Genomic DNA, 20,256 nt, shown 5'->3' on the forward strand with positions numbered 1-20,256 from the left:
AGGGCCGAGAGACAACTCAGAGCACAGAGGCTCCTTCCCAGCTGCCGTCTCCATGCACTGCCTGGCACGGGCCTCCTTTCTTAAGCTGCATCATTCACTTTTGCTGTTGAGCTGCATCAATCCTCTGTCGCTTTTGACATTTCTGAAATTTGATTTCTATTGTTCTCTTTGTTTTTCTCAGTTTCTAACACATGTACCCCTCTCCATCAATGGCCATTTTAATGGTATTTTAGAGGTAGAGGCTGTAGTTGCGTGCACTTAGAAGACAAAAACACAAGGAGAAATGGCATTGTATTTTGAAGTGTTTTTTGATTCATCATATTTGTAAGGAACAAATATAAAATATTATGCTTTCTGTGGTCACTTCTCAATATGAACAAAAGGTAGTTGATTGTTCCTTTCAGGTTAGTAGAATTATTACAGGTTACAGATGGAGAAACTGAGCCATTGAGCATTTTGATGTTGGTCTGGTGGCCTGGGATTGGGTTGAAGATAGTGACTGCACAAAGGAACTTTTTTTCTTTCTTTCTTTCTTTTTTTTTTTTTTTTTTTGATCATTGCTGCAAGAGGGTTTTGATTATGTTGCTTAGTAACATAAGAGATATTTCAGTCTTTTATTACAAGTGTTTTACTTTGTACTGAAAGGTTAATGCTACTGACCTCTCTCTCCAATGGTATTATGAAACAATGCTTAGAAAGGCCTTTGAGATTTAGGAATGAAAAGCACAGGTATTTGCCTAGAGTAATTATCTTATATATGTGAGCTTAAAGAGATTGTTTAAAAAGTGATAACCCATCTCTATTCAGAAACAGTTTTATCAAAATGAAGATGACTTCCATTTATAACACTTAATTTTGGGGGTATATTTGTGTAAAGCTAAATATATCCCCAAAATTGAGATCTCAATTGTTTGAATAAAAACTCAGCTTCCAAAAATAACGTCCATTGATATCAGAGGTAATGACATAGCACTAATCTGTAATAATGATTTCCTCTTGTAGTTGGTTTTTTCTTCTTACCGACCAATGAGTATTTTCTTTTAAAATGAGAATAATGCTGAACACTGGTTTTTTTTTCTGATTTCATTTATTTTCCAAGTTAGAAAAGGATTTCATGCTTTACCAAATAATAAAAAAGACTGTTACACAGTTTGTGTCAAGGCTGTTGTAACCAGTTAGACTCTAAGTTATTTGCTTTATTTTTGAAAATAATCAGTATTTGCTTTTTTGAAATTTTATTTTTAGGTATGTGTTTGATTTGTAATATCTGCTGTTCTAAAGACTTAAATATCACCCAGATAGGATAAAATAGAACAGTAAGGATTATGATATTTCTTGGCAGTTGAGCAGTGATATTTGAACCCCCACATAATAATCTTATTTCTGATTTTTTTTGTTTTTATCTTTTTAGAGTTATAGATAGTAGTATGAAAAACTTCAAAGCATTTTTTCGGTGGCTCTATGTGGGTAAGTTAATTGAGTAAAGCATTTTTATTTTAACACTTTAAAAAACCTGTAGGAGTATTATCTTAGACTGTTTCGGTAAATCTAGTACAATTTCAAATACTTACCAAAGTCGAGAGAATCGTATAATGATCCCTGTTGTACCAATCACCTAACTTCAGCAGTTATCAACACGTGGCCAGTCTTATTTTATTCATACTCTCATGCAGACCCACCTCCCCACAGAAATACTTATTTTTTATTAGTATATAATAAATATACATATTTTCGATGTACTTGTGATAATTTGTAATACATTCATATAATTTGTAAAGGTCAAGTGAGTATAATTGGGATATGTATCACCTTAAACATTTCTCCTTGTGCTGGAAACATTCCTCACAGAACAATTAAAGCTAACTTGTAGCCCCTGTTATCCCTGTCACTCACCGATAGTTCACACTTTTTCACTTTATAATGTCTCCTTAGGTTAAAATAACATTTTTAAACATTTTTTTAAAAGTATTAGGCACTGTTAGGTGCTAGATTTTAAAAGTAGAAAAGAAAAAAAAAAAAAAGAGCCTTTGTCCTTGGTGAGCTTATCTTCGTTCGATTATTTGGTCTTCTGTGTTTAGATCTCTGCTGTCCACTATGGTTGCCACTAGCCACATGTGGCTGTTTAAGTAGATTGAAGTCGTATAAAACTATGTATTTGATTCCTTAGTCCTACTGTTCACATTTGAGGTTCTCGGTAGCCACAAATGGCTAGTGACCACGTAGAAGTAGAACATTTCCATTACCACTTCTGTTGTGTATTGATGCCCAGCTAAGTAGAATGCAGACCACTTATGGCCTTTGTGTCTTCACAATGTCTTTGCGTTTGCGCAGGTAGTTGATAAGTATTTATCGACTTGATATTAAATGTTTTGTATTCACTCTGTATTATATGCATATTTTATTTAGGTCCATTTATATTGCTATTTTTGTGAACTTGAAATATCCTTAAAATAATCCAGCATACATTTCTTTCCAACATATGCAAAATTTAGGGTAAATGTAATTTATCCCACATTTGTTGAAATTCTAAAGAGTAAAATAGAATGTAAATTACCTGTAATGTGCTGATATCCTTTAAACAAATGTCCATATCTTCAGTTCTAATATTGTAAAAACAGACTTTATATTTTTCAACCTAACATAATTGCCTTTTTAAAAAAAAAAAAACTGAATGTGATCTGCATATGATGATACTTGGAATTTTTTTATGTTTCTGGAAACTGTACCAATACTAGCCAGAATGAGGAACCAGAGGGCTTATCAGGCTGGCCTGTTTAAGATCCATGTTGTTAATTAGAATAAATTACAATATTAAAACTGTATGAGACCTTAGAAGTATTTTTTGTCTTTGCAGAGGTAGTTTGGTTTTGCTTAAAATTATTGGAGGTAATTTAGGCAGTGTTTATTCTTACTGCACATTCTAACTGTAATAAGAATCAAGATTAGAAGAGAAATGAGTTACTGCTCGGTCCTTCTCATTAGAGCAGGACATTGAAGAAAGCACACTGGATTGGAGAAGTGGAGATCTACTTTTGATCCTGGCTCTGTTTCCAGTAGCTGTGTAACCTTGGTTTTCTTTTTTGTAAAATGTGTTCTCCATGAAGGCAGGGATATCTTTTATACTGATATATTGCTAGCACCTAGAGTATGCTCAATAAGTGGTTTTTTTTTTTTTTTTTTGATGGATAAGAATGAGTGGAACTAGATTTTAGCCCCCCTTTCAGATAACTTAGAAGTTTAAATTAGCTAAAAACAGTTCTGTATTTGCAAAATCACTTGTGACTTGCTTGTTACTGACCAAATACAATTAAGAACCATGTTCAAATATCATGCAGAAGCACATGCAACATACTTTGTCTTGACTTAAGTGGAACATAATACAAAACACATAGTACTGATGAGGACAACCCTATGAAAGGACAAAGAGAGTCAACCACAGATCCTAGATCAAAGAAAGGCATATAAATATGCGTAACTGTAAGTGCGTAGCAGAAAAGACCAAGGGAAATAAACAGGTTTCTTTGGTATCGTAAGGCTTTGGAGGAAAGAATGGCTTGCTGATTTTAAGAGCAGAAACATCACCAGGTATAGCCAGGCATGGTGGCTCACACCTGTAATCCCAGCACTTTGGGAGGCCAAGGCGGGCAGACAATGAGGTCAGGAAATTGAGACCATGCTGGCCAACATGATGAAACCCCGTATCTACTAAATATATGAAAAAATTAGCTAGGCGTGGTGGCACACGCCTGTAATCCCAGCACTTTTGGGAGGCCAAGGTGGGTAGATCACAAGGTTAGGAGATCGAGACCATCCTGGCCAACATGCTGAAACCCCGTATCTACTAAAAATACAAAAAAATTAGTTGGGCGTGGTGGCGCATGCCTGTAATCCCAGCTACTCGGGAGGCTGAGGCAGGAGAATTGCTTGAACCCAGGACGCAGAGATTGCAATGAGCTGAGATTACACCACTGCACTACAGCCTGGGTGACAGTATGAGACTCTGTCTCAAAAAAAAAAAAAAAAAACCTTTAAGCATCTGGAGGTATAAAAAAAAAAAAGAAACATCACCAGGTTAGAAGGAGGGATCCATGCATACATAGTCTTAGTACAGACAGCAGTTAGATTTGTCTGGAGTGACAACAGGTTGAATCAAAGAAGAAAAAGAAAAAAAAAATAGTTTAGAATGGTTACACCAACAATTTTGAACATGAAAGTATGAATCAAATTTAAGTTCTGGCACCCTTTAGTTTTTGGAAGAAATATGATTTTTGTTGGTGAAAAGCTGTACAAAATTGAAGATTTTGTTCAGTGTAAAACACCTTGTCTTTGAAATGTATTTATAATTTAAATTATGTTTGTAGTTTGCCTTTAAAGATAATTTTTTAACTTTATCTTTCCAGCAATGTTGAGAATGACAGAAGACCACGTGCTTCCCGAGCTGAACAAGGTAGTATGTACTGGTGCATTTTTGCAGTGTTGACGTTGTCCTGGTTGAACTCAGCTGTGCTGGCCATTTTGGTACTCTTATTCAGTTATTAGTTAACAGGATGTCAGGATGTAGACATTAGATCCCTTAAGCCACAACTTCTTCAGAAAGAAATTTGTATGTTTTATGTATTGTTTCATCTCATAGAATACCTTCATTATGGCTATCTGAATTTATAGTTTTCATGTTTGGATAAGGTTTTATAATCCATGTAAGACAGCATCCTTGTATTCCTTACTTTGACTTCCTTAAATTTTACATGCTTCTTCTTTTCCTTGGAAATTAGATGTGCTTAGATATTAGTACCTGTGTTGATGTCTGATAAGCAACAGTTTCTTTCTAAGGAAAGAAAGAAAAAGGATTCCTGTAAGGACTGAGGCAAGTGGTGATGGAATCTCCTTCCAGGGAAGTCTTACAGAATAGGGCAGAATTTCCATTTGATTCCCGCAGCTCACTCTTCCTCACCCCTGCTGAAACTGTTGAGATAGGTAGTTTTGAGCCTGAAAAAGTGGGCAGCATTAAAATAAGCCTGTGGGAACTAGGTGACAAAGGGATCTTCCACTCTCCACAATTCTTGCTAAGTAGATCTTTTGCACTGTGGGTGATTGGCCTTGTAAACCAGGAAAGTTTCACAATAGTTGTTGTTCTGACATCACTGTTAGCTTTATTTTGGGAGATAAAATATGTCAATTGTTGGAAGGGATCTTAAAATATAATTTTCTGAGGGCTGAAGAACTAAATTGGGATGAATGCAGGTCATTGCAAGAATCAGGGGTCTACACTGAAGCAGACAGCACTGTTTGCCTCCAGCCCTTGACTTAGGGTGATGCGTCTCATCTGGGGTCCAGTTCCCATTCCCAAAGGAGGGACCTCTGCACATGTGGTCTTAGCACAAGGCCTGAAATAATAAACAACCTTAGGCGATAAGGAGTTTTGCAGCTCTTGGATTAGCTGATTGGAAGATAAGTTCACGTGTTTAATTACATTTCAGAACCCCAGGAGTTAATATTTTCACAGTTGAACAATCTACATTTCTTTGAAAGAACTTTGCTGGTTTCCTGTGGCTTTTAGTAGATCGTAAAAATGCCACATTTATTATTATGTACCATTTCTTTTATTGAGCAGTTTTCTTTTATCTTGATTTGTTTTCTTTTTGCTCCTCTTGTTGATAGATGACTCAGAAAGATATCACATTTGTTGCTGAATTTCTTACTGAACATTTCAATGAGGTAAGAAGTTGGTCTTCTGAAATGCAGTCTAAAAAAAAATAATTGCAATAAACCTGGGTAATGATACAACACAATTAAATTTAACTCAATTTAATTGAAGTCTGTAGCAATTACTTTTTTTAAACTGTTGAACTAATTATGTTTATAAACATAGTCAATAAACTAGACTTTTGTTTGTGTGTCTTACAATCCATAAAAGAAAAGAATAACTGCCACTCACAGCTCTCTTGAAAAGGAAAGTTTTGGGTTTAAATGTAGGATACTTTTCTTGGTGAGCTGAATTAAGAATAAACTCTGCTTATTTTTTCCAGGCTCCAGACCTTTATAATCGAAAAGGAAAATACTTTAACGTTGAAAGAGTTGGTCAGGTATGAGCTTTGAACTCATTTTATAGACCTTAGCAGTTGTTCATCTTTGTTATCCAAAGTTTCTGGAAAGTAATATAATACCAAGTAATACAGGAGCTCTGCCCTTTTAGTAAAATAACCAAAAAGCAGCAGCTTTTAAACTTTTTGATCTGAAAACCCTTTTACATTTTTAAAAAGCATTGAGTACTAAAAATACAAAAATAAGCCAGGTGTGGTGGGCACCTGTAATCCCAGCTACTCAGGAGGCTGAGGCAGGAGAATCCCTTGAACTCGGGAGGTGGAGGTTGCAGTGAGCTGAGATCAAGCCACTGTACTTCATCCTGGGTGACAGAATGAGACTCCATCTCAGAAAAAAAGAATTACTGAGGAGTAGAAAAGAGCTTTTGTTTATGTGAGTTGTCATCTGTTGCTGATAGGCATGATTAGGTATTAAAAATTAAACATAAAAAAATTATTCCTTAATTCATTCAAAAATAGAATATACCAGCCAGGCATTGTGGCTCACACCTGTAATCCTAGCTACTCAGGAGGTTGAGGCACAAGAACTGCTTAAACCCAGGAGGTGGAGGTTACAGTGAGCCAAGATTGCATCACTGCACTCCAGCCTAGGCAACAGAGTGAGACTCAGTCGCAAAAGAAAAAGGAAAAAAGAAAATAGAATATACCCACTTACTATTACATGTTAATATAAATATTTTTAATGAAAAATAATATTTTGCAAAATAACAATTTAGTGAATAGTGATAATGTTTCAGAAATTCTTGCAAACCTCTTTGATGTCCAGCTTAATAGAAAACAGGTGAATTCTCATGTCTGCTTCTATATTCAGTCTGTTTTCATATGTTGTTTCTATAATATCAGTCCTCACACAGGTGTGTATATGGAAAGGGAGAGGTATTAGCTTTTTCAGATAATTGTGATGTTGCTTTATTATATCAAATCTGGACAAGTGATTATATCTTAAAGGTTCGCTTCAATGTGGAATCTAAAATTGCATCAGTGAACGTTTTTTACTCTGTTACATTAAAATTCATTCGTCTCCCTCCCACTTTGGATCTTTTGCCCATGCATAATTTTGTAACATCATGCTTTGGTCATTTTGAAAGTATCAGTTCTGTGAGTCATGCGGCTGTTCTAAATGCTGCCACCTTTCATCAAACTATAAGCTAGATTTCATTAATAGCATTACCAATTCACTCAGAAAAGTCTTGTGTTGTGAAGCACACAGGGGCAGATGAGGTTTTCCAGAAACAATTTTTTTTGAGACAAGGTCGGTCTTCTGACTGCAGTGGTGTGATCATTGCTCACTGCAGCCCCCACCTCCTGGACTCAAGTGATCCTGCCACCTCAACTGCCTGAGTAGCTGGGGCTATAAGCATACACCACCAGGCCTAGCTAATTTTTGCCTATTTTGTAGAGACCCGCCATGTTGCCCAGGCTGGTCTTGAGCTCTTGGGCTCAAGTGATATACCTGCCATGGCCTCTTAAAGCGTGGGGATTACAGGCATGAACCACTGTGCCCAGCCTATTTTTGCTTTTAACATAAGTGCTTTTTCTCAAAATAACAACCATATTTTGTGTAACAAAAGTACCTATGTATAACTCTCAATTCTGTCACACAGAATATTAAAGCTTTGTACTCAAGGGTTGAAACTTAATAAAGTCAGTAATTTAATGACTTCAAATGAAACTATCAGTATGTGACAGAAAAATAATACGGTGACTGCTGGTATGATTTGGGACCACTACCTTGACTCTTGGCTGAGTCACAGTTTTCCCCACCATCAGTGCAAATGTTACCAGTGTAAAGGGCAGGTGACATCTGCATTATTATAAAACTAGTATTGACCTTGTGGGTCCCCAAAAGCATCTTGGGGATTCCCAGGAGTCTGTGGACCTTACTTGGAGAACAACTGCCATAGAGGGAATGGACAGTATGTTGACAATTGATACTTGTGAAACTAATTTGTAACTTGCATATGTAAAATTAAAATGTGCTCATGAAAAAGAAACAGAATTTAAGTTTGATTTGTGGTCTCTACATCTACAACATATAACTCTTTTAATACTTTGCAGTCTGTTTAGTTGCTTGACTAAACAAGCTGCAAATTGTTCAGCAGTTTCTTCGATTTTTAAGATAGTAGCTAGCTGACACTGATGGAGGGCTTATTCTACCACATACACATAGCAGATTTTGGCTACCTCACTTAGAATAATAGTAATGCACTTTCAGAGGACTTGGCAATAAAACAAAGTAACTTATTGAATTAAAAAAGTGTTAAATATGAACAGCTTTTAGACCCAAATTCTTTGATTCACTAAACTTAATTTTTTTTTCTTTTTTTTTTTGTCTTTTACTTCCTTTCTTTTTCTATTTTCCCTTTCAGGTATGAATAAACTTAAATTTCTATTTCTGTATTTCTAGTACTTGAAAGATGAAGATGATGATCTTGTGTCACCCCCTAACACAGAAGGAAACCAGTGGTATGACTTTCTTCAAAATAGCAGCTACCTGAAAGGTATTTTATGAACCAACCAGATTTTGGGCATGGTTATTTTTACTTAAGACTAGGTCTGGAATAGATCTGCTAACAGTTTGGCTAAAAACTTGCTGACCGCTTATCTAAGTTTATTAGACTTATTTTTTGCGTCCATTTTTATTTGATTAAAGGATCAGCAAAATAACCAATAGTATATGACATCACCATGATAGATTGAAGACACTCTGAAGTTCACTATGCCGTAATAAGATTGCTTATTCCTAAGTATGCTTATATAAGTGTGTGTTTTGCATCCTGTAAAAAAATGGGATTTTGAGGGGAAACTATAGAGCCAACTAGTGAGAAAAGTCTTTTTTTTGCCAGTTTCAATTTATTATCTTCTAAAAGCACAGTGATGCTCAACTGTATTCTCCTCAGGTTGTTGTGTGTGTGTGTGTGTGTGTGTGTGTGTGTGTGTGTGCGCGCGCGCGCGCACGCACGCGCACACGCATGTACTTGTTATGCCTTTCATTTTCTAGGATGTCAGTGTTAATACAGTAAAGCTGTCCAGCATAATTGGGGATGCAGCACATAACAGCACCCATTAAATATGCCAACACATTTTACCGTTTTAGGTGAAAATATTTTTAAAGCACGTGTTCCTTTGCTGTCTGAAAGAGTAATCTGACCACATTTAGCAATCTTTGATCTTTAAGGTAGTAACTAACATTTATGGGGTATTTAGTCTGCTATACACATATAATACCTGCTTTAATCCTCACAAGATTCTATGGGTAGGTACTTGGCATCCCCATTGACTAATGAGGAAACAGAAAGTTCGAGAGGCCGAGATCACACAAGCTGGTTAGTGATGGACCTAGGATTCTGTTAATGTGAAAGCCTGAGGTTTTAACTAGACAGCAATACGAGGTGACCATCTTAATCCAAAAATCCGAAGTCTGAAATGCTCCAAAATCGAAAGCTTTTTGAGCACCAACATGACACCACAAGTGGAAAATGCCATACCTGACCTCATATGACAGTTCACAGTCAAGACTTTGTTTCAAGCACAAAATTATTAAAAATATTGTATAAGATGTACATGAAACATGAATGAATTTCATGTTTAGACTTGAATTCCATTCCCAAGATATCTCATTATATATATCCAAATATTCCAAAATCCAAAATAAATCCAAAACACTTCTGGACCCAAGCATTTTGAGTAAGTGAAACTCAGCCTATAGTAATTTCTGCCACTTCGATTTGGTTGCTGCTTCTATGAATGAATGAATAAGGGAGAGAATTCTTTGATGCCCAGAACTTTGCATATAGTCTAAATTCTTTTTCAGAGCAGAACCTATTTTGAATTGCCAGAGAGTCTTGAGGTCAGTAGGGAGCTGCATTGGTGCAAGCTAGCTGCTGAATGGAGGGAGGATACAGGTACAGGAGATGCTACTCATTTACTGTATTTAATCAGAATGCCCAAGGATAGGCAGGATGTCTGGGGAGGGCCGGTGGCAGTGCACCAAGAGTAGTGGCACCTGGACCCTGTTGCTATTTTGGCTATTATTGATTCAGGGAACTTTACCAGGCTAAAAATAGGTCCTACCCTCTTTCACCCCCACATCTTATGTGTCTGAATAAGAAAGGCCTGATCTTAGCTACAGACCTAATGGAACTCACTACTGAGTTCCGTAATGAATCCCAGTGAGGAAGTATCGGCGAATATTTTCTTAGACTGCAAAAATCAAGTGCTAAATACTTGATCTGTGTACTTTCTTAGGGTATGTGGGTGATTATTGTGTATTGGGTAAAAGTTGGTGCCATGGAAGCTGGCTCGTTTGGGTTGGAATCTGCTCTACTTCCTAGTAACGCAGCTGAGAGCAAGTTGTCTAACTCTCTGTGCCATAGTTTCTCATCTTAAAATGAAGATGATAATAATGCCTCCCTCAAAAAACTGGTGTGGAGATGAAATAATTAACCTAGATAAGCACCTGGACTAATGCCTGGCACTTCACACAGAAGCAGTCTATTGGCTACCGTCTGAGCAGTTTCTACTTAGTGTTTCTGATAACAAAATGAGTTTTTTTTCCTCCTGACACCAGCCAATTTTGACACCAACAGGGTATCCTACAATTCAGTTCTGACACTAATTACAGGCAGTTAGCTCAGACTCCACAGGATGAGAGTGCAGACCCGCAAGACTGCCCTCGCATCAGGTGTCAGGTCTCTAGGTCACCCACATCTCTTGGGTATCCATGTTTATTGTCTGACTTGGCTATACAGTCAGGAGTTCCCAGAGCCTTCCTCCCCTTCAGGTTAGATAATTTAGCTAGAATGGCTCACAAACCTCAGGGAAACATTTAATTTATGTTCACCACTATATTATAAAGAATATGACTCAGGAACAGCCACAGAGAAGTGATATATAAGGCAGAGTATGGAGGGAAAGGTGCAGAGCTTCCATGCTCCCTCAGCACCTTGACATGCTCACCACCTAGGAAGTTCTCTGAACTCATTGTCCCAGTGTATTGATGGAGGTTTCGTTATGTAGACATGATTGATGAAGTCTTTGCCCATTAATGATTGAACTCAACCTCCAAGCCCCTCTCTCCTCCCTGGAGGTTGGTGGGTGGAGCTGAAAGTTCCAAACTTCTAATCAAGGCTTGGTCTTTTTGGCACCCAGCCCCTATCCTAAAGCTATCTAGGTGCCAGCCAAGAGTTGCCTCATTAAAACAAAAGATGGTAATCCTAGCACTTTGGGAGGGTGAGGCAGGTGGATCACTTGAAGTCAGGAGTTTGAGACCATCCCGGCCAACATGGTGAAACCCTGTCTCCTAAAAATACAAAAATTAGCTGGGTATGGTGGCTTGTACCTGTAGTCCTAGCTATTTGGGAGGCTGAGGCAGGAGAATTGCTTGAATCTGGGAGGCAGAGGTTGCAATGAGCCAAGATCACACCACTGCGCTCCAGCCTGGGCAACAGAACAACACTGCATCCAAAAAAAAAAGCACACAACAAAAAGAAAAAAGGTGTTCCTATAATCTTTATCACTCAGGAAATCCCAAAAGCTTGAAGCTCTGTTCTAGAAAGTGGAAACAAAGATCAGTGTCTTTCTGTGATACCATAGCATCTGTCACCTGGTAAACTTAAAATGTTTATGTGATTACAGTTCATTTTATCCAGCATGGCTTTATCTAAGAGAAGGCCTACAAAGCACAGTGGAAGAGGGTGGGCATTTGTCAGATTTGGGCTTGATTGATAATCTAGATACTTAGTTATTTTCACACTGGGCAATTGCCTAAACCTGCTAAGCTTCATTTTTTTCATCTGTAAATTGGAGAATATGGTGTTTACTTCATATGGCTGTTATAAGCAATTAAAAAAATAGATTATTTTTAAAAACCTAGCACAGCAGGCCGGGCGCGGTGGCTCAAGCCTGTAATCCCAGCACTGTGGGAGGCTGAGGCGGGTGGATCACGAGCTCAAGAAATCGAGACCATCCTGGTCAACATGGTGAAACCCCGTCTCTACTAAAAATACAAAAAATTAGCTGGGCATGGTGGCACGTGCCTGTAATCCCAGCTACTCAGGAAGCTGAGGCAGAAGAATTGCCTGAACCCAGGAGGCGGAGGTTGCGATGAGCCGAGATTGCACCATTGCACTCCAGCCTGGGTAACAAGAGCGAAACTCCGTCTCAAAAACAAAAAAAAAACCTAGCACAGCAGATGTCAGTAAGTGCTGAATTACATATTATTTTCTCCTGGTAAAGTAGCCTTTTAAAAAGTAAAGAGCTTATTTATATAGAGCTAGTTTCCAGCCTCCTGTTTTTGAGACTTACAAAACAGTGCTGGACTGTTACTGTCATTTCACTGTGGCAAAGAAGAGAAGAATGAACTTTATTTCCTCATCTATTTGATGGTTCCCAAATCGTTCCATTCTTCTTGTAGCCAGCAGAAACATATAGTTGGATTCTGGTGAGTCTAAGCTTGTACTAAGTGAGGTGGTTTTTAGTGAGCTGTCCGTGGGGTTTGGTGAAAGGCAGAAGGCCATGGTCGTTTTAATGAGGCTGTGTGAAAATCCAGTGAAGTGGTCAGTGCAAATTCTATCTTGAGATAAACTGTGCAGACTGGCTCTAACAGCAGATTATTTTCTTCTAATTGTAAGTTTGCTATAGCTTCTTTTATTTTTGTTTCTGTTTTTGTTTGAAACCAGAAAGTCCTTTGCTGTTTCCTTACTATCCTCGAAAATCATTGCATTTTGTGAAAAGGCGGATGGAGAACATTATTGATCAGTGTTTACAAAAGCCAGCAGTAAGTTTGAAAGAAATGCATGTCTTTGTGTAGGAGCAATAGTGACTACAGCATGTGGCTCACTTATGTAAATGATCTTAATTTTTAGAATGAACTATGAAAGTGTTGATATTCAACTGTTTTTGACTAACAAAAGTACAATTTCGTGTGGTTCAACCTAATACTCTTAACTTGTTAGTTTCTTACACACACACGTGTGTGTGTGTGTGTATATAAAGATTACTAAAGGTGTTGGCATCTTGAGTATTTTATTTGTTCTCAGAAGAAATTCATTGTAAACAGTCTTAGTTACAGAGCTGTTGTGTTCTCATGTTTACTACTAAAGGCTGCGAGTGAAGGGTTGTTATGAGACTAGAGGGGGAGGTCTTAAACCTGCCCTGGGCTTAGCTCCAAGGTCCTTTTCAGCTCAGAATTTTCTTTTTCCTCACTTGTTAAAACTGTCACTAAAGTTTCTCATAAAGGTTTGCCGATACAGGCGATTTTTTACTACATTCGAAGAGTGATGGTCAGTCACTTTCTGTAGAGTATCTGTGTGCGTATAAATGATTTAATTATTTTTTAAAATCTTATTTTATATAGGATGTAATTGGGAAATCGATGAATCAAGCAATCTGTATTCCATTGTATAGAGATACCAGAAGGTAATCCTGTTTACCTATTGGGTGGTGTAATTCAGCAGCCCATTTAAATTTTTCTCATCTCTTTTTCCATTTTATTTTAGTGAAGACTCTGCACGTAGATTGTTCAAATTTCCTTTTCTGTAAGTGTGTATTTCTTCCCTATCTTGCGTGAACAACACAATTTTGTTTTAGCCATCAACAGTTAAAAAACGTTATGACAATTTTTTTTCTTAGGTGGAATAATAAAACTTCAAATCTACATTATCTTCTTTTTACTATTCTAGAAGATTCACTTTATAAAATGTGCATCTTAAGGAGACATACCGATATTTCTCAGTAAGTATTAATCTGAGGTTTGAATCAAAGAGATAAGATTTTATTCAGAATGACGCATACAGCCTTCCAGCATTTCAGATTTTAAACTACTTTGCTACTTTTAGATTTGTCATTTAATTGTTAGTTTTCATCTAATTAAGATGGTAACACGGAATTAGGAAGTTATGTAATCTTGTAGGTTAATTTTGTATTGGCATATAATCATTGTGTGTAGGACTTTTCTTTAGAGTTAGGAAAAATATGACAGCAGAAAACTCAGGATATTATATCTCATTTTTTAGAAGTTAAAAACTTCCAAAAAGTTAAAGTAACATTTTAGAAGTCATAAACTTCTAAAAGTGGCTGCCTTCTAGAAGTGATTTTTGCCTAGGGCTAAGTATACTTTTCATTAAAAAAGAAGCCTTGCCTAACAGAGACTTACTTTGAAATTCAAAATAAAAGTTCTGAAAAATAAATCATATTTAGAATGCCATTGGTATCTTAAAAATGGTTTTAAATCTGAATTTGAAGAAAATGTTGAGACCAAGATGTAACCAAAAAGAATTTGGTTATTTCTATTCCAAATTATCTCTGGCTAAGTTATCTATCTACTTTGGTGACTGTATGATTTTAAACCAAGTTGCTTTATCTGTCTAGGCGTTTAAGCTAGTTCTCAGTGTTCTAGAGAAGGACAGTGGTGTTTTTGGTCTGAGATTTGGGATTAGGTAAATGTACTGAGCCTGACAATCATGTTCTTTTAAGCATTTAGATTATTGACTACCGAGGTTGTTCTACAAAGTCTCTTTCTCCCTTCTTTCTTTAAGATCTGTAAGTAATGGACTAATTGCTATTAAATTTGGGAGCTTTACATATGCCACAACGGAAAAAGTTAGAAGAAGGTAAGTCTTGCATCTTGTTTGCTTGAAATGTAGATACATATGATATGTGTATATGTTTCTGTTTGGATGAAATGTACATGCATGTATGTGTGTATATGTTTGGGAATGTGATCAGACTCAGTTATGGTGGTAATATAGGCAAAAGGGCTTTGTCATCACTTCCAACGTAGAAGGCAGGATTCTTTGTATTTATACATAGAGAATGATTTGACTTATGATTGAATAGAACCTTACTGCCCTGCAGGAGTTTATGTCATATGGTTTCCTATAATTACTACTTCTGAGCTCCCTGTTGGCAAGGAAAGTAATGTGCTTCCAGTGGGCAGATGGCCTACGGAGCCGAAATACTTGTTAGGATCAAAAAAATATGAGGCGATGCCATTCTCAGTGATCGGAGATTTTCTCAGGATTCAAACAGGTAACAGTACCTAAGCCATCCCCAAGGCTTCGCAAGGGAAAGAACTGACTAATCACAGGCTGATCTTATTTCTGACTTTTTTCCCTCATGTAAAAGAAATTTTTTTTTATGATAAACTTTTGGAGTTGCTGTGCCTATTTTTCGTATGTTATATCTTATTTTTTTCAGTCTAGTCAACTCTCTTTGCTGAATGTGTATGTAAGGTGTCATTCATAGAATTTCCACAGGCTTAAGGCCTAACCATTGATAGTCAAGGGTTTTCTAGAACTGAAACAACTTCACAGATTCTGGGGGGTCATGATTACCCATTTTTAAGATCTAATTATATATGTGAATAATCAGTGCAAAAAGTAATTGAGTTTAATACAAACCAATGGCATATTTTAAATGTTATTGTACAGAATGTCACTTAGTTTTTCAATTGTTTTTCTGCTTGCTGCCAGTATAGTATGCATACAGTATTTTCTCAGTAGTCATGACCATCTTTGATATAACAAAACTTATTTTAATTCTAGCATCTACAGTTGTTTAGATGCACAGTTTTATGATGATGAAACTGTAACGGTAGTTCTTAAAGACACTATCGGACGTGAAGGAAGAGATAGACTCTTGGTCCAGCTGCCTTTGTCTTTAGTATATAACAGTGAAGATTCTGCAGAATATCAGTTCACTGGGACTTATTCTACAAGGTAACTAGTAAAACTGTCTTTCTGATATTACAATTAAATGTTTTTTAATGCACATTATAAATTCTAACCTTTTAGTTTTGATAGATAATGGTTATTTTGTTACTAGGGATAACCAGAGAGGTAGTTGCGCAGAAGTGCTCCCGTTTTTTGTTCAAAATATGCTGGCCTTAATAGCTTTTTTTGTCCCTTTGCTTTACTGGCAAATCAAGAAGTATCTGCTGGAATCAAGGTGGGGAATTACTTGGAGTGGAGAATGGGACTTCTTTTAGTTACATTTTCAAGGAGAGCATTAACACTAGTTGATTGGAATTATTTTGGATTTGCCTTCAGTATTTTCCCTCCAGAATTAAGACTGCAGTACCCATGTGGGAAATATACTGTCACTACCAAGAGATGGCTTTAATTGACTGAGACTTAAGTAAGCAGATCTCTTCTCTAATTTAAAAATGTATCCATTTGCTTTCTTTGAAAGGGAGTCAGAAACTTTGCTAAGATGATATTCTGCCTATTTGGAATTACATTATTTTAATTTCTTAATTTTTTTTTTTTTTTTTTTTTTGAGACAGGGCCTCTCTCTTTCACCCAGGTTGGAGTGCAGTGATGCGATCATAGCTCACTGTGCCCTCAAACTCATGGGCCCAGGTGACCCGCCTGCCTCAGCCTCCGGGCTACAGGCATGTGCCACCTTGCGTGGCTAATTTTAATCTTTTACAGGGATGGGGTCTCACTACTTTACCCAGGCTGGCCTTGAACTCCTGTATTCAAGCAGTCCTCCCACCTTGGCCTCGTACAGTGCTGAGATTATAAACATGAGCCACTATGCCCAGCCAAAATATAGAATATGAAATTTTTAATAGAGTATTATATCACGGGTTTTTTTTTTTTTTTAAATGGTTGCTAAAATTATATTGGAAATAGGAGTATGAGTAGAAATCAGAACTATAATTGATCCTAATACCACCTGTGGTAAACTAGGGAGGAGAAGATCGACTTTTCATTTCTGGGTTGGTTTTTTCCCCTCTTCAGGCTAGATGAACAATGTAGTGCCATTCCCACCCGTACCTTGCATTTCGAGAAGCACTGGAGATTGCTGGAAAGTATGAAAGCACAGTATGTTGCTGGGAATGGTTTTCGAAAAGTATCCTGTGTGGTAAGTGTTTCCAGATCATTCAGCAACTAAGAAATAGCAAGAAGTAACATGGCTTCTTTGGAACCTTCATCAAATACGTGATAGATAAGATCCTTCTGTGCCAGTATTTTTACTGTGATTTATAGCTTGCATTGATTAGGATCCTGTGGCGGCCTTAGCTATTTAGTTCTCTTGTTCTGATAAAGCTTCCTAAGTAGTTAATAATAATTCTAGATTTTAATCTCACAAAATTGCTACTGTTATTATGTGGAGATCTTTTTATACAAAATGGAAGCTGAGCTTATTGATTTTGTTGTAAATTAATGGAAATAGAACTTTCCCATAAACCATTCTTTGATTCAGGCTTCTGATTTCTAATTCCTTATATATAATATGTTAATTAAGCCATTAATTTAAAAATGCTTCTATGGCCTTTTTTTCAGTTAAGCTCCAATCTTCGTCATGTGAGAGTATTTGAAATGGACATAGATGATGAATGGGAGCTCGATGAGTCTTCAGATGAAGAGGAGGAGGCCAGTAATAAGCCTGTGAAAATAAAGGAAGAGGTGCTGTCGGAGTCGGAGGCAGAGAACCAACAAGCCGGTGTTGCTGCTTTAGCTCCAGAGATAGTCATTAAAGTGGAAAAACTTGACCCTGAGCTGGATTCGTAATCTGGCTTGCTATTACTGTGTGTGTGATTATGGCCAAAAGGACTTAGGAGATGGACTGAGATGTCTTGGACCACCTTTAATTTTCTTTGTGTAACAAAGAAATAAACAGTAAATTTTATTTTTTCATATTCTGCTTCATATTCTCTTAGTGATATAGTCACTGTGATAGACTTTATTTTTGCTGAGATTTCTCTTTAATGCTGTGTGCAGAACTAGTGCTTAAAGAAACAGGGCCAGGCGTGGTGGCTCATGCCTGTAATCTCAGCACTTTGGGAGTCTGAGGTGGGTGGATCACTTGAGGTCAGGAGTTCAAGACCAGCCTGGCCAACATGGCAAAACCCTGTCTCTACTAAAAATGCAAAAATGAGCTGGGTGTGGTGCACGTACCTATAATTCCAGCTACTTGGGAGGCTGAAGCACAAGAATCGCTTGAACCTGGGAACCAGAGGTTGCAGTGGGCCGAGATCATGCCACTGCACTCCATCCATCCTGGGTGATGGAGTGAGACTCTGTCTCAAAAAAGAAAGAAAGAAAGAGAACAAATTGAATGTGAAGAAAAAGCGTAATCTTTTCTGTCAAAAGGGTAGGTATCAGGAATTGTTAGTATATCAGGAAGAAATTACATTGAAATAGTCATTCATCACTGGAAATTTTAATGCATTTAGTATTTTTAAATTATAGATAACATTTCTATTTTTCCATCTCCTCTTCTAGTTCATTTTGGGCCTCCAGAGTGATTTTAAAATTATGTTTTCAGAACACATTATACTGATTTACTGTAATGCTAAACCAAAGGATGGATCCTGTCTTTTATGATTTAGACAACATACACACTGCTTGACACCTACGTGGTTATCTTTTCTTATTCTGTCCTTGCATTTGAGCACTGAGTTCTTTGCATCAGCAGTGCCATCTAAGCATCTAAGACTTGGTCAAGGACATACAGTAGCTGTCTGTCTGGTTGACCCCTTAGGAGTGTGAGAAATATGGGTCAACTAAATGTTAACCTAGCATTAGTGCAGATAAGTTACTGTTGATTTCCTACTGCTCATTCCTAAAGTAGAAGACTGTTTTCATGTGACTTTCAAAGGGTTTCCATTTAATATATGAATTCCAGTGTCAGCTCATTGACAATCACTTTTTAAAGCTTCAAATATCTTTAGGCAGGAGGATATACTATAACCAAATGAATGGGTAACTGCAGGGTTGCTGTGTCATTTGTCTGTTTAATAGGTGGTTGTCTCTCTAGGTAGTCCAGGGTACCAGTGGAAGCCACTGTTGTATGACATAGTATTTAGGACTGTGATCAGGAGGTTGTATACTGGTCTGCAGCCTTGCATATGATAGGTCTTCAACTTGATTAGCAAATTTATGTAAATGTTTATTGATGGTTGGGCATTGCCTGAGGTAGTGCAGAATGTCTTCAATTAGCTTTTGTGAGTAAGAAAGTGAACTGTCAGATGACATTGCCGAAAAATAATAGGTTGTGGGTATGTAGAGCGTTTTTAGAATGAATGCATTGTGCAAACTTACCATAGCATTTAGAAGTTTTAATGGATTCTAGGAACCAATAATTATAGCCTGTTCTTAGAAAGAATGACAGTTTCACAATCAGCAACCAATTCTTTTTTAGTTAGTAATTTGTCCTTTGTGACCTCAGTGTTAGATTTATAAAGATTTTTTGATACACATTTGCTTTCTGTGGTTTCAGCATAGGTATAAAATATGGGAGAATTGGTTTTTCAGTAATGCTTTTAATATGTGTAGCAAATACTTAGGAACTAGAATTGTATTAAAGTGAAAAAGCTTAAATTGACATCTGAATCTCTTAAAGTTTTAGTAAGATGCATAGAGCAGAGAATTTTATTGTATTTTTAGATACGTGCAATAGTTTTTGACACCATTGGACATTTTACTTTAAAATAATCTTTTAATTTTTGTGGGTACATGGTAGGTGTACATATTTATGGGGTACATGAGATATTTTGGCACAGCGTACGATATAGACACCTTGCTTTTACAATGTAGAACCAATTTGATCATTATATACTGCTACTTTTAGTATGTTTAGCTGCAGATGTTAAATTTGAGCTTTGAATTTAGTGAGCGGCAGATGAAGGGTGGGGATGTGAGGACCCTGGGAAGAGGAGCCTCCAGGTCCTGGTTTTTGTGGATCTTGGCACCTTGGCTCTGTAAAGTGGGGTAATTGAGTGCCTCTCTCAGGGTTTATGGACTAATGAGGGATACTTATTGTGGTTGGCACGTGTGAGATACCCAATAAAGATTAGCACTTCTATTTACAATATTCTATCCTCCTTTTTGCTGAGATATATTGTATTGACTTTTTTTAGAGACTTAAACTCTTGATAGGACTATAATAGTAGTCTTTCTAACTCTCTGGCTTAGTAGGGTTTGTTTTTTTTTTTTTTTTTTTTTTTTTTTTTTTTGGTTGTGTTCTTGATTTTTTTTCCAATATAAAAATTTTACACTTAGCAAAATGCTAAAACATTCTGTCTTAATTAGGAACATTTGAATGTAAATGTGAAGAAAACTATTACGGTATAGCCTGGAGTTTATGATGCCATAACTAGGGGAATTTATATATATCTGAGTTGATGTAAACATTTTTCATTCTT

General features: G+C 36.9%; 1 protein-coding gene across 4 annotated transcripts in view; it reads left to right on the forward strand.

Moving 5' to 3' along the window:
• ANAPC4 (anaphase promoting complex subunit 4) overlaps positions 1-17,746 on the forward strand; it is a 40,764-nt gene extending 23,018 nt beyond the window's left edge. For 2 of the 4 annotated variants that reach the window (XM_032273541.1, XM_032273549.1), the window contains 13 exons: positions 1,412-1,467; positions 4,401-4,450; positions 5,659-5,715; positions 6,027-6,083; positions 8,509-8,602; positions 12,782-12,879; positions 13,459-13,520; positions 13,601-13,639; positions 13,734-13,835; positions 14,639-14,713; positions 15,647-15,820; positions 16,847-16,970; positions 17,393-17,746. In XM_032273541.1, the coding sequence (XP_032129432.1) occupies positions 1,412-1,467; positions 4,401-4,450; positions 5,659-5,715; positions 6,027-6,083; positions 8,509-8,602; positions 12,782-12,879; positions 13,459-13,520; positions 13,601-13,639; positions 13,734-13,835; positions 14,639-14,713; positions 15,647-15,820; positions 16,847-16,970; positions 17,393-17,620 (1,216 nt within the window). In that variant the 3' untranslated portion in view covers positions 17,621-17,746. The other 2 variants (XM_032273545.1, XM_032273554.1) reach the window with 2 other exon arrangements.
• Positions 17,747-20,256: the final 2,510 nt, after the last annotated feature.

Source organism: Sapajus apella, unplaced genomic scaffold (assembly GCF_009761245.1).
Source record: "Sapajus apella isolate SASKATOON/1434 unplaced genomic scaffold, GSC_monkey_1.0 scaffold5, whole genome shotgun sequence".
NCBI classification, from domain to species: Eukaryota; Metazoa; Chordata; class Mammalia; order Primates; family Cebidae; genus Sapajus; species Sapajus apella.